This window comes from Pan paniscus, chromosome 20, assembly GCF_029289425.2.
Source record: "Pan paniscus chromosome 20, NHGRI_mPanPan1-v2.0_pri, whole genome shotgun sequence".
NCBI classification, from domain to species: Eukaryota; Metazoa; Chordata; class Mammalia; order Primates; family Hominidae; genus Pan; species Pan paniscus.
The window spans coordinates 20,293,792-20,308,507 of record NC_073269.2 but is presented as its reverse complement, the minus strand read 5'-3'; the positions used below and the strand labels follow the sequence as shown (position 1 = coordinate 20,308,507).

Genomic DNA, 14,716 nt, shown 5'->3' with positions numbered 1-14,716 from the left:
CCTAAAAGAAGTTAAAAAAAAAAAAGAACAAGCCATAGCAGCTGGTAACCGTAGAGAGGTTTGGAAGGATGATGAAAGATATTTAGAAGGCACCAGAAGTCATTGGTTTACAGAGATAATTTGAATACAGTCTAAATACTGTATTTTTTAGAATTCTAGACTGTAGAGATTAATGGAAAGCTTCTAATTATTATTGTTATCTTTGGTAACAGCTTTACTGAGATAGAATCACATACTGTACAATTCACGCATTTAAAGTATACAATTCAGTAGTCTTTGGGCTGGGCATGTTGGCTCATGCCTGCAATCCCAGCACTTTGGGAAGCCAAGGCGGGAGGATCGCTTGAGGCTAGGAGTTCAAGGTTACAGTAAGTTATGATTGCACCACCACAGTCCAGACTGGGCAACAGAGCAAGACCCTGTCTCTAAAAAAACCAAACAAATGAAAAAAAAAAAAAAAACAATTCATTGGTTTTTCATGTATTCACAGAATTCTGCAGTCATCAACCAGTCGATTACAGAATATTTTCATCACCTCAAAAAGAAACCCTTTAGCTATCAGCCCCCCCAACCTCTTGTCCTCCTCCAGCCTTAGGCAGCTACTAATCTATCTCTCTCTATTTGCTTATTCTAGACACTTCATATAAACAGAATCACATAATATGTGGTCTTCTGTGATTGGCTTCTTTCACTAAGCATGATGTTTTTGGGGTCCAGCCACATTGTAGCATGTATCAGAACTTCATTCCTTCATATGGCTTCATATTATTCCATTGTGTAGATAGATGTGGCACATTTTGTTTATTCATCTTTTTGGGTGTTTGGGTTGTTTTCACCTTTTGGCTATTATGAATAATGCTCTTAGAAACATTATTGTGCAAGTTTTTATGTGGACATATGTTTTCATTTTTCTTGAGTATATGACTAGGACTGGAATGTCTTGATCAAATAGTAACACTTTAACTTGTGAGGGAACCACCAGACTATTTTCCAAAGTGACTGTGCACCATTTTACATTTCCACCAGCAACATATAAGGGTCCTGATTTTTTCACATACTCACCAACACTTAGTTTCTGACTTTTTTTTTTTTTTTTTTTGAGACAGAGATTCGCTCTTCTTGCCCAGGCTGGAGTGCAATGGCGCGATCTCGGCTCACCACAACCTCTGCCTCCCGGGTCCAAGCAATTCTCCTAGCTGGGATTACAGGCATGTGCCACCACGCCTGGCTAATTTTGTATTTTTAGTAGAGACGGGGTTTCTCCATGTTGGTCAGTCTGGTCGCGAACTCCCGACCTCAGGTGATCCCCCTGTCTTGGCCTCCTAAAGTGGTGGGATTACAGGCATGAGCCACCGCGCCTGGCATTTTCTGACTTTTTGATCTAGTCATCCTAGTGGGTGGGAAGTAGTATCTCATTGTGGTTTTGATTTGTGTAGCCCTGATGACTGACTAATGGCATCTTTTCATGGGCTGGTTGGCCATTTTTGTATCTTTGGAGAAATGTCTATTCAAGTTCTTTGTGCATTTTTTAATTGTATTGTCTTTTGTAGAGTTCTTTTTGTAAAGTCCCATATTTGATATGAGTTACAAATATTTTCACCCATTCTGTGGGTTTTTTCACCTTCTTGATGTGTCCTTTGTAGCACAATAGTTTTAATTTTTATAAAGTCCAATTTTCTTTTATTGCTTATGCTTTGGGTGTCATAACTAAGAATCTATTGATAAATCCAAGGTCACGAAGATTTACCCCTGTGTTTTCTTCTAAGAATTTTATGGTTTTAGCTTTTGCAGTTAGGTCTTTGTTCCATTTGAGTTAATTTATTTATATCGTATGAGGTAAGGGTCTAACTTTATTTTTTGCATCTAGATATTAAGTTGTTCCGGCACCATTTGAAAAAGAAATGAAAGAGACTGTTTTCCCCCCATTGAATGATCTTGGCATCTTTGTTGAAAGTCAGTTGACCATAGCTATTAAGTCTTCTAATCCATGAATATGGGATGTCTTTTCATTTACTGAGATCTAGTAAATGAATTAATTTCTTTCAAATGCTTTGTAGTTTTCAGGGTGTAAGCTTTGTTCTTTATTGTTAAGATTTTTTTTTTTTTTTTTTTTTTTTTTTTTTTTTTTTTTGAGACAGAGTTTTGCTCTTGTTGCCCAGGCTGGAATGCAGTGGTGCCATCTTGGCTCACTGCAACCTCCGCCTCCTGGGTTCAGGCAATTCTCCTGTCTCAGCCTCCTGAGTAGCTGGGATTACAGGCACGCACCACCACGCCCAGCTAATTTTTTGTATTTTTGGTAGACAGGGTTTCACCATGTTGGCGAGGCTGGTCTTGAACACCTGACCTCGGGGGATCCACCCACCTCAGCCTCCCAAAGTGCTGGGATTACAGGCATGAGCCACCAGGCCCGGCCTGTTAAGATTATTTATAAGTATTTTATTCTTTCTGTTACTATTATGAATGGAATTGTTTTCTTGATATTTTTGGATTTTTTTTTGCATGTGTATAAAAATACTTTTTTTTTTTTATTCTTGAAATAGGGTCTCACTCTGTTGCCTAGGCTGGAGTGCAGTGGCACCATCATGACTCACTACAGCCTCCAACCTCCTGGGCTCAGGTAATCCTCCCACCTCAGCCTCCCAAGTAGCTGGGACTACAGGCATGTGCCACTATGCCCAGCTAATTTTTGTATTTTTTGTAGAGACAGGGTTTCACCATGTTGCCCAGGCTGGTCTCAAACTCCTGGGCTCAAGCAGTCCTCCTGCCTCAGCTTCCCAAAGTGCTGGGATTATAGGCATGAGCCACTGTGCTCAGCCAATATATTGATATTATACCCTACAACCTCACTGAACTATTCGTTTTTAATATTTCATAATTTTAATAATATTTCAGCTATGGCTAGGCATTATAGCTCATACCTATAATCCAAACACTTTAGGAGGTGAAGGTGGGAGGATTGCTTCAGTCCAAGAGTTTGAGACCAGCATGGGCAACATAGTGAGACCCTGTCTGTATAAAAGAAACAAGTTAGCCAGGTGTGGCGGCAAGTGCCTGTAGTCCCCGCTACGCAGGAGGCTGAGGTAAGAGGATGGCTTGAGCCTATGAGGTTGAGGTTGCAGTGAGCTATGATCCTACCATGCACTCCAGCATGAGGGACAGAGCAAGACCCTGTCTCTAAAAAATAAAAACATAAGGCTGGGCGCAGTGGCTCATGTCTGTAATCCCAACACTTTGGGAGGCTGAGGCGGGAGATCACGAGGTCAGGAGATCCAGACCATCCTGGCTAACGTGGTGAAACCCCGTCTCTACTAAAAATACAAAAAATTAGCCAGGTGTGGTGGCGGGCGCCTGTAGTCCCAGCTACTTGGGAGGCTGAGGCAGGAGAATGGCGTGAACCCGGGAGGCGGAGGTTGCAGTGAGCTGAGATCGCATCACTGCACTCCAGCCTGGGAGACACAGCGAGATTCCATCTCAAAAAATAAATAAATAAAATAAAATAAAAATAAAAACATAAAATAATGTTTATTAGTTCTAATAGTTTTTAGTGGATTTCTTTTTTTTTTTTTTTTTTTTTTTTGAGACAGAGTCTCACTCTGTCGCCCTGGCTGGAGTGCAGTGGTGCAATCTCGGCTCACTGCAACCTCCGCCTCCCAGGTTCACGCCATTCTCCTGCCTCAGCCTCCCAAGTAGCTGGGACTACAGGTGCCTGCCACCACGCGCAGCTAATTTTTTGTATTTTTAGTAGAGATGGGGTTTCACCATGTTAGCTAGGATGGTCTCAATCTCCTGCTCATGATCCACCCGCCTCGGCCTCCCAAAGTGCTGGGATTACAGGCATGAGCCACTGCGCCCAACCTAGTTTTTAGTGGATTTCTTAGGGGTTTCTTTGTACAACATCAGTCATCTGCAAATAGAGTTAGTTTTACTTCTCCTTTCCAATCTAGATGCACTTTATTTCTTTTTCTTACCTAATTGCCCTGGTTAGAACCTCCAATACAGTATTGAATAGAAGTGGTGAGAATGGATGTCCTCATCTTTCTGATCTTACAGGGAAAGCACCAGTCTTTACCATTAAGTGTGATGTCAGCTGTGGTTTTTCATAGGTGCCCTTGATTGAGTTGAAGACGTTCCCTTCTAGTCCTGTTAAGTGTTTTATCTTAAAATGGTGTTGGACTTTGTCAAATGCTTTTTCTGCCTCTGTTGAGGTGATCATGTGGCTTTTGTCTTTAATTGTGTTGTTACAGTATGTTAGATTATTTTATTTGGATATAAAACACCCTTGTGTCCCTGGGATATATCCTGCTTGGTCATAGTGTGTAATTATGTTTATATATTAGATTGGTTTTGCTGCTATTTTATTGAGAATTTTTGCATCTATATTCATAAAAGATATAGTCTGTAGTGTTTTGGTGATATATTTGTCTGGTTTGGGTATCAGGTTAATTAATACTGGCCTCATACAGTTGTCATTTTTCTTCCTTTTCTGGTTTCTTGGAAGAGTTTGTGAAGAACTAGTATATACTAGTATTAATTCTTCAAGTGCTTCGTAGAATTTGCTTATGAAGCCATCTAGGCCTGGCTTTTGTTAACTAGATTTTTTTTTTTTTTTTTTTTTGAGACAGGGTCTCACTCTGTCGCCTAGGCTGGAGTGCAATGGTGTGATCTCAGCTCACTGCAACCTCCACCTCTCAGGCTCAGGCGATCCTCACACCTCAGCCTCCCAAATAGCAGGGACTAAAGGCATGTGTGTCGTCCTGCCCGGCTAGTTTTGGTAGTTTTTTGTAGAGACGGGGTTTTGTCATGTTACCCAGGCTGGTATCAAATTCCTGGACTCAAGCGATCTGCCTGCCTTGGCCTCCCAAAGTGCTGGGATTATAGGCATGAGCCACTGTGCCCAGCCTGTTAACTAGTTTTTTTAATTATTATTAATAATTCAGTCTCCACTTGTTATAGGGTATATTCAGATATTCTGGGGTTTTTTTAAAGTCATTTTTAGTAATTTGTGTCTGTCTACAGAGTTCCCTTTTTTGATTAAAAAAAAATAAATAGAGACAGGGTCTCGCCACTACAGGCATGAGCCACCGTGCCCCGCTGAGAAGTCGGCTTTTAACCTAATATTGGGGTTTCCTTGTGATGATTTGTTTTGTCTTGCTGCTTTCAAGATTTTTCCCTTGTCTTTGACTCTTGGCACCTTCATTATGTCTTTGTGCATCTCTCTGTGTTTATTCTACGTGGAGTTTGTTGGGCTGCTTTTTTGTTTCTTGAGACGGAGTCTTGGTCTGTGGCCAGGCTGGAGTGCAATGGCACAATCTCAGCTCACTGCAACCTCCGCCTCCCAGGTTCAAGTGATTCCCCTGCCTCTGCCTTCTGAGTAGCTGGGATTACAGGTGCACACCACCATGCCCGGCTAATTTTTTGTATTTTAGTAGAGATGGGGTTTCACCATCTTGGCCAGGATGGTCTCGATCTCCTGACCTTGTGATCTGCCCGCCTCGGCCTCCCAAAGTGCTGGGATTACAGGCGTGAGCCACCACGCCCGGCCTGAGCTGCTTTGATGTATAGATTACAGGTTTCATCAACCTTCCAAAGCTTTCAGCCATTGTTTCTTCAAGTATTTTGTTTTCCTACTCCTTTCTCTCTTTCCTCTTCTAATGCTCATTACCCGTATGTTGGATCACTTAATAGTGTGCCATGGTTGTCTGAGACTGTTCATTTTACCTCACTTTTTTCCCTCTGTTCTGCAGATTGTATAATCTCTTTTGATACACAAGTTCACTAATTCTTTTTTTTTTTTTTTTTTTGTGATGGAGTCTCGCTCTGTTGCCTAGGCTGGAGTGCAGTGGCGCCATCTCTGCACACTGCAAGCTCCGCCTCCTGGGTTCACGCCATTCTCCTGCCTCAGCCTCCCAAGTAGCTGGGGACTATAGGCGCCCACCACCACGCCCGGCTAATTTTTTTTTTTTTTTTTTTTTTTTTTTTTAGTAGAGATGGGGTTTCACCGTGTTAGCCAAGATGGTCTCCATCTCTTGACCTTGTGATCCGCCTGCCTCGGCCTCCCTAAGTGCTGGGATTATAGGCGTGAGCCACCGAGCTCGGCCAAGTTCACTCTTTTTTAGAGATGGAGTCTAGCTCTGTCGCCCAGGCTGGAGTGCAGTGGCATGATCTCGGCTCACTGCAAGCTCCGCCTCCCAGGTTCACGCCATTCTCCTGCCTCAGCCTCCGGAGTAGCTGGGACTACAGGCGCCCGCCACCACGCCCGGCTAACTTTTTTGTATTTTTAGTAGAGACGGGGGTTTCACCACGTTAGCCAGGATGGTCTCGATCTCCTGACCTCATGATCTGCCCGCCTCGGCCTCCCAAAGTGCTGGGATTACAGGCGTGAGCCACCGCACCCGGCCCAAGTTCACTAATTCTTAAGTTCAAATCTGTTGAGTCCTTCAAATGGATTTTTGGTGTCCGTTATTGTACTTTTCAGCTCTAAGATTTACCATTTTATTATTATCATTTCTATCTCTGTGTTTAAATTGTTTCATGAGACAGTGTCATTATACCTTCTTCTACTTGAGTTTTCTTTAAACCTATTTACAATTGCTACTTTAAAATGTTTGTTGAATTTGACATCTGTTCACTGTCACAGGAAGTTTCTATTGTCTGCTTTTTCATCTGTGCCTGGGTCAGAGTTTCCTTTGGATGTCTCATAATTTTTCACTGTTAACTAGACATCTTAGATAATTTGTTGTGGCAACTCTGGGCACTGATCCCCCACCCACCCTCCCAGGGTCTTGTTACTGTATTTGCTTGTCTATTTGTTTAGTGACTAGCTAGATTTTTTTAGTTAGGTCTCTTTCATCCTCACACAGTATGAAACTGGTGGTGTGTCTTGGAGGGAGGAAGCCATGGGCTCGCTCTTTTTCCCAGACCATACTCAGCTGTTAAACTCTACCAATTGCTGGCTGATTGCTTTATTGTTTTCAACAATGTTTTGGGGCATAGATTGCTGCCCAATCTGATCCAATTAAATTTGGGCTCCTTTATAGGGATTTTTTTCCCCTCCCCTCCCCGCCCCCTCTCCCAGACAAGAGTCTTGCTCTGTTGCCCAGGCTGGAATGCAGTGGCGCGATCTTGGCTCGCTGCAACCTCCACCTCTCAGGTTCAAGCAATTCTCCTGCCTCAGCCTCCCGAGTAGCTGGGATTACAGGCATGTGCTACCACGCCCGGCTAATTTTTGTATTGTTAGTAGAGACGGGGTTTCACCATGTTGGCCAGGCTGGTCTCGAACTCTTGACCTTATGAGCCACCCACCTCAGCCTCACAAGGTGCTGGGATTACAGGCGTCAGCCACTACGCCAGGCCCAACAGGGATAGTTTTTGAGGTGGTTGTTTGAGATTTATTCTGAACCCAGGGAGTCTGTTCTTAGCTATTTCACTGGTCCTTGTCCTCTTTGGTAACCTAGTTAGCCTATGGGTTAGCTAATATCACTGTCAAATCTACCGGTCCTTCTTTTTTATGGCTGTGTGGTGGGGGAAAAAAAAAAGGACAAAGCTATCAGTGTTTAACTCCAATAAATATTCAGAAAGAAACAAAAAGCTATCAATGTCCTTTTTATTTTTTTTCTCCCTAGTCTCCATTGTTTTTGAGAGAGGCCCTAGTCTTGCACTTCCCAACACTCTTGCCAGTGAAGTCAGTCAGTTCCTTTGAGATTGGGAGTTTACTGATTTAAGGCCCTGCTCTCACTGTGGGCAGAATCTCTGAGCCAAGGCTCTGGGGTTGGAGACAATGGAGTACCTCTCTCTGAGTGACTCTGCCACTTTAGGAGAGACATGGGAGGAGGTACAGTAGGCTGTAGCCTCCGGTCTTGGTTTGCCTTTCCTGGCATGGGACCTCCGCTTTATGAACAAGCCATGGGTATGTGAGCCCTTACATTCTTAGTGTGCCATGCCCAGGGTCAAGCCTCCATTCCACGTGTGTGTGGCTGGGTAGAAGATAGGAACGGTTCTCTCTCAGCTATGCTTGTCTAGAACTTAGCCTCATCAGCAGGTAGCTGGGGGCGGGATGAGAGATACTGACATCCGGCTGGGTACAGTGGCTCACGCCTGTAATCCCAGCACTTTGGGAGGCCAAGGTGGGCAGATCACCTGAGGTCAGGAGTTCAAGACCAGCCTGGACAACATCGTGAAACCCCATCTTTACTAAAAATACAAAAATTAGCCGGGCTTGGTGGCGGGCACTTGTAATCCCAGCTACTCGGAAGGCTGAGGCAGGAGAATTGTTTGAACCTGGGAAGTAGAGGTTGCAGTGAGCCGATATCACGCCATTGCACTCCAGCCTGGGCAACCAAGAGTGAAACTCCAACTCAGAAAAATAGATGCTGACATTCTGTTCCTCCTGGGAAGATATCATACCCCTTAACTGAGATGAGCTGGGTAGATGCGGGCAGACCTGTCTTCTTGGCTGTACTGTCTGGAGTGGAGTTTCCATCACACTAAGCTGGGGGAGGCAGGGATGCAATAGGTTGTGTTTCAGACATCACAACTCTTCATGGAACTGAGTTTTAGTAGCTTTTCCTCATTAAATCTTTCTCATAGGGCTGTATGTCCTTAGGAACATTTTCAGAGACTTTAAATGGTTGTTTTTTAATACTTTTCATCAGTTTCACTAGGGAGTGTTCCAGGGAACACCTCAGACTGCTATGCTAGAAGTCTGTCCTCTCAATATTTAGGAAGCTTCTTAAACCTTAATTCCAAAATTCTGATAAAGATGATACCGAAATGAAACTGTAGATTAGTTTACTATTATTAAAGATATGAAAGTGGGCTGGATTGGCCGGGCGCGGTGGCTCATGCCTGTAATCCCAGCACTTTGGGAGGCCGAGGCAGTCGGATCACGAGGTCAGGAGATCAAGACCATCCTGGCTAACACGGTGAAACCCCATCTCTACTAAAAATACAAAAAATTAGCCGGGCGTAGTGACGGGCGCCTGTAGTACCAGCTACTCGAGAGGCTGAGGCAGGAGAATGGTGTGAACCCAGGAGGCAGAGGTTGCAGTGAGCCGAGATCGCGCCACTGCACTCCAGCCTGGGCAACAGAGTGAGACTCCTTCTCAAAAAAAAAAAAAAAAGAAAGAAAGAAAGTTGGCTGGATATAGTGGCTTATACCTGTAGTCCCAGCACTTGGGGAGACTGAGGTGGGAGGATCATTTGAGCCCAGGAGTTCAAGACCAGCCTGGGCAATATAGTGAGACCCTGTGTCTATAAAATTAAAAATAAAAAAATTAGCCAGGTACTGGGGCCTGTGGTCCCAGCTACTTGGGAGGCTGAGGTGGGAGGATCACCTGAGCCCAGGAGGTTGAGGCTGCAATGAGCTGTGATCATGCCACTGCATTCCAGCCGGGGCAACAGAGCAAGACTCTGTCTCAAAAAAATAAATAAAATAAAGTGCTAAATAAAATATTAGTAACTATCAATCTAGTAGTGATCCCTATGTATGATACATTATAAGTAAGGTTTGTTTCTGGAATGGAGGGATGGTTCCCTAAGAAATCTAGCAACAGTTGCCGGGCGCGGTGGCTCACGCCTGTAATCCCAGCACTTTGGGAGGCCGAGGTGGGTGGATCACGAGGTCAGGAGATCGAGACCATCCTGGCTAACACGGTGAAACCCCATCTCTACTAAAAATACAAAAAATTAGCCAGACGTGGTGGCGGGCGCCTGTAGTCCCAGCTACTCGGGAGGCTGAGGCAAGAGAATGGCATGAACCTGGGAGGCAGAGCTCGCAGTGAGCTGATATCGCGCCACTGCACTCCAGCCTGGGCGACAAAGCGAGACTCCGTCTCAAAAACAAAAACAAAAAATCTAGCAATATTATTGGTATAATGCAAACTCTCTTTATGTGCAAATAATGTGATTATGCTCTTAGAAAAGCTGAATGATCCCAGCAAAATGTTCTTAGAATTAATAGAATTTGGTAAGGTGATGGGATTCAAAATAGCGTACAAAAAGTAGTAGTGTTTCTCTATTCTAGTATTAACCAGTTAGAAATTTAAATGGAAAAAAAACTACTTAAAATAACCACACAATGTATGAAATAGCTAAGAATACAGATTTAAGAAGAAAGACTTGAGGGCCAGGCATGGTGGCTCATGCCTGTAATCCCAGCACTTTGGGGAGGCCGAGGCGGGTGGATTGCCTGAGGTCAGGAGTTTGAGACCAGCCTGGCCAACATAATGAAACCCTGTCTCTACTAAAATACAAAAAATTAGCCGGGCGTGGTGGTGGGCGCCTGTAATCTCAGCTACTCAGGGGGCTGAGGCAGGAGAATCGCTTGAACCTGGGAGGTGGAGGTTGCAGTGAGCCAAGATCGCGCCATTGCACTCCAGCCTGGGCAACAAGAGCAAAACTCCGTCTCAAAAAAAAAAAAAAAACAGGGAGGGAAGAAGAAAGGCTTGAGATCTTTAAGAACTGCAAATACTCCAAGGATATGAAATAAGACCTTAGCCGGGCACGGTGGCTCACGCCTGTAATCCCAGCACTTTGGGAGGCGGAGGCAGGTGAATCACTAGGTCAGGAGTTCAAGACCAGCCTGGCCAAGATGGTGAAACCCTGTCTCTACTAAAAATACAAAAAATTAGCCAGGCGGGGTGGTGGGCGCCTATAATCTCAGCTACTTGGGAGGCTGAAGCAGAGAATTGCTTGAACCTTGGAGGTAGAGGTTGCAGTGAGCTGAGATCATGCCACTGCATTTCAGCCTGAGCAACAGAGCGAGACTCCATCTCAAAAAAAAAAAAAAAAAAAGAAATAGACCTTAATGAATGGAGGAATGTTCTGTGTTCTTAAATAGGCAATTTAATAGTGAAACAAAACAAAAACCAGTTCTCTCCAAATTAATATAGACAGCACATTTCTAGTCAAAAATATCAGTCGGGGAGTAGGACTGAATGAAATGAAATTATTTTAAAGTTTTACATTGTAAAATTCAGTCTAACAATAGCTGAGAGATTGATTTCAGAAATACTAAAACTTACTACAAAGCTGCTGTAATTAAAAAACAAAAAAAGTGATAATTAGCACAGTAATGAAACAGTGGAACCAGAATAGAGAGTCTAGCCAAAGATCTCAGTATATTTCAGACTTAGTAATTTGTTAAAGTTAGTACAGATATTTTATCTGAAACCTTAGGGCCAGAAGCCTCAGAATTAATTTTTCAGCTTCAGAAAGCCAATATGCAAGGCTGGGCGCAGTGGCTCACACCTGCAATCCCAGCACTTTGGGAGGCTTAGGTGGGATTGCTTGAGCCCAGGAGTTCCTGACCATAGTGAGATCTCGTCTCTACAAAAAATAAAAAATTAGCCAAGCATGGTGGTGAGTGCCTATAGTCCCAGCTACTCAAGAGGCTAGCATGGGAAGATCACTTGAGCCCAGGAGTTTGAGGCTACAGTGAGCCATGATCACACAATGGCAGTGCAGCCTGGGCAACAGAGTGAGACTCTTATCTCTAAAATAAAATAAAAAGAAAGACAGTATGGTATTAGCACTAACCTCTCCAACAGGATCTGGGGAAGGTGCCTTGTAGTTGAGTCACAAATAATTCTTCACATGACTTACATATAAATGAAAAATGTAATGTCAGTTCACATTTAGCCACCAAATGAATTTTGGGGGAAGACTTGTTTTCTAGAGCCTTTTGGATTTCCAGTTTATAGATAAGGGATGGTAGACCTATATGCCAATTTGGTAGGGAAATAAATGGTGTGTTTTGTACATTTCTGGTAAAGAAAATTTTGGACCCTCTACCTCATAACATATACAGATTGAGTTCATCCGTCATCTAAAAATCCGAAATGCTCCGAAATCCAAAACCTTTTTCCTTAAGAAAAAAGAATTGAGTCTTGCCATGTTGTGCAGGATGGAGTGCAGTGGCTGGTCACAAGTTAAATCATTGCACACTATAGCCTTGAACTCCTGAACTCGAGCAATCCTCCTGCATCAGCCTCATGAGAGTAGCTGAGACTACAGGCGCGAGACACTGTGCCTAGTAAAATCTGACTTTTTCAGCACAGACATGACAAAGTAAATGCTCATTGAAGCATTTCAGATTTTGGGTTTTTGGAGTAGGGATGCTCAACTGGTAAGTATAATGCAAATCAAAATCTGAAAGACTTCTGGTCATAAGCACTTTGGGTAAGGGATACTCAATCTGTATCAAATTCTAGAAAATGTGGCTGGGCGTGGTGGCTCACGCCTGTAATCACAGCACTTTGGGAAGCCGAGATGGGTGGAGGTCCTGAGCTCAGGAGCTCAAGACCAGTCTGGGCAACATAGGAAAACCCTGTATCTACTAAAAATACAAAAAAGTAGCTGGGTGTGGTGGTGCGTGCCCGTAGTCCTAGCTACTCAGGAGGCTGAGGCATATGAATTGCCTAAACCTGGGAGGCGGAGGTTGCAGTGAACTGAGAGCCCCTGCACTCCAGCCTGGGCGACAGAGCGAGACTGTCTAAAAAAAAAAAAAAGAAAATTTAAATGTGAAAAATAAAAACCAAGATCAGAAAATAGTTAGAAAATTATAAACTGTGGGCGGGTGTTCCAGTGTGCTTACCAGAGCACTCACTCGCCGGTGGGCAGGGAAATGCCGTGGGAGGCAGCAGCACAGATTCTTCTGTCTTTTATCCACAGCAAAAATACCCAACAGTGACAACATCCAGTGCTGATGGGCAGGCAGGAGGACCAGGTCATTGTTTTAACACAGGTGGAAGAAGCATGACTTGCAAATGTTCTGCAGTTAATTGGGCACTATCACTTTGAAACCAAACCTGGTTAGAATGAAAAGCACCAGCATGGAAGTGTACAAGTTTATTCTGGTGTTGCTGGGTTATTGTGGAGAAGATCTGGAAGCAACATAAATGTGCCTCACTTGGGAGAATTTATGGTGTGGTTATCTGGGCATCTAGAACCAGGAGGATAAACTGTTGGCAAGTGAGAGTCACTGGGGGAACGGTCTATAGTAGTATCCTAATTGTGTATCTTTAGTTTATTGTGAGCATGTATGATGTCTGTTAATATTTTCCTCCAGTAGTAGAGAAAACGTGCTAAGGAAAAAAAAAATGAAGATGGAGAGAGTAGAAACAGCAAGTGAGAAGGCTTTCTGAAACATGTAAATGGAGTGGGAAGGACTCAATGGGCTCTCCCACCCCACCAAAAATATCCTTCTTTTACCTTATGGTTTTTATGATGATCAAAGTGAGATTTGCCTGTACTCCCACCATGAGGAGATGGCCCAGCATATTGATGGAAATCCTTCCAGACAAAATGGCTCTGGCATGCTCTGCAGACAGTACTATATTATACACCTTTCTTATGCCAGTGCAGAGATGAGCCCGATTTGAAGGGCTGCATGATGTTCTTTTGAATGTACGATTTATTTAACCTCTTCTGCACTGAGGAACGTTTAGGTGTTTTCCCATTTTTCACCACTACAATCAGTGTGCACGCATGTTTCCAGTTCTTAAATTTAGGATACGTTCTGGGAAGGGATTAATGAGACAGATTTTTACTTTTCATACATTGTGTCAAACTGCTTTCCAAAAAATACGGAAACAGTTGATCCTCCCACCAGCAGAGAAGACTCTCTTCACCCTTGCATGACTGGGAATAATTCTTCATTCTTGGAATTCTGTGGGTTAAAAAAGACGTTTCATTAAATATCTGTTCCTGTTTTTATATCTTCCCCGTTGGCCCCAAAGTGCTCCTTGCCTATTAGCCTAGTTGGCACCTTGTTACAGGTTGCACCTTTGGCTCTTAGTTTCTTAATTGTTCACTGCTTATAGCTTTTTTGTAAGCAAATCAGATTTCTGTAATACAGCCGTAAAGATAGAGATATATAGATCTGTATTTTTATTTACCTACAGTAAGTGTGGTGTGGAAGGAGAGGGAATTTGAACAAAGATCAGATAGGTTGTGGTTCCATGCTTGTGGAGTGGCCCTCTGTTGGTGGGGCTGGAAGTGCGTGGGTGCGGGGGCGGGGTGGGGTCCCTCTAAGCTGGCAGGGTTGGGGCAGGAACTTGTAGGGCACTCAGAGCAGCCTCTCCAGCTCCTTTTGCCCTGCCCGCAGCTCATGATGGAGCAGTCCAAGAAGTCCTCCCTCATGGTGGCCCGCAGTATTCTCAACAACAAGCTCATCAGCAAGAAGCTGGAGCGCTACCTGAAGGTGAGGCACTGGTCCGGGCCTGCCCTGTCCCCAGCTTAGTCCCCGCCTGTGCTCCCTCCCTTCAGTGTCCGCGCCCCTCCCCACAGGGCGAGAACCCTTTCACCGACAGCCCCGAGGAGGAGAAGGAGCAGGAGGAGGCTGAGGGCGGTGCCCTGGACGAGGGGGCGCCGGGCGAAGCGGCAGGGATCTCGGAGGGCGCAGAGGGCGTGCCGGCGCAGCCTCCCGTGCCCCCAGAGCCAGCCCCCGGGGCCGTGTCGCCGCCACCGCCGCCGCCCCCAGAGGAGGAGGAGGAGGGCGCCGTGCCCTTGCTGGGAGGGGCGCTGCAACGCCAGATCCGCGGCATCCCGGGCCTCGACGTGGAGGACGACGAGGAGGGCGGCGGGGGCGCCCCGTGACCCGAGCTCGGGGCGGGCGGGGCCCGCGTGGCCGAAGCTGGAAACCAAACCTAATAAAGTTTTCCCATCCCACCTCCGGGTTTCTCTGTTACTGTGCCGCGCGGGCGGGGCGGGGTGGGCA

At 44.8% G+C, this 14,716-nt stretch overlaps 1 protein-coding gene across 2 annotated transcripts in view; it reads left to right on the top strand.

Moving 5' to 3' along the window:
• The window catches only part of AKAP8L (A-kinase anchoring protein 8 like), a 38,370-nt gene extending 23,703 nt beyond the window's left edge, over window positions 1–14,667 (top strand). For both annotated transcript variants that reach the window (XM_008966109.3, XM_003813583.5), the window contains 2 exons: window positions 14,105–14,200; window positions 14,287–14,667. In XM_008966109.3, the coding sequence (XP_008964357.1) occupies window positions 14,105–14,200; window positions 14,287–14,595 (405 nt within the window). In that variant the 3' untranslated portion in view covers window positions 14,596–14,667. The remainder of the gene's footprint in view (window positions 1–14,104; window positions 14,201–14,286) is intronic.
• The last annotated feature ends 49 nt before the right edge of the window (window positions 14,668–14,716 follow it).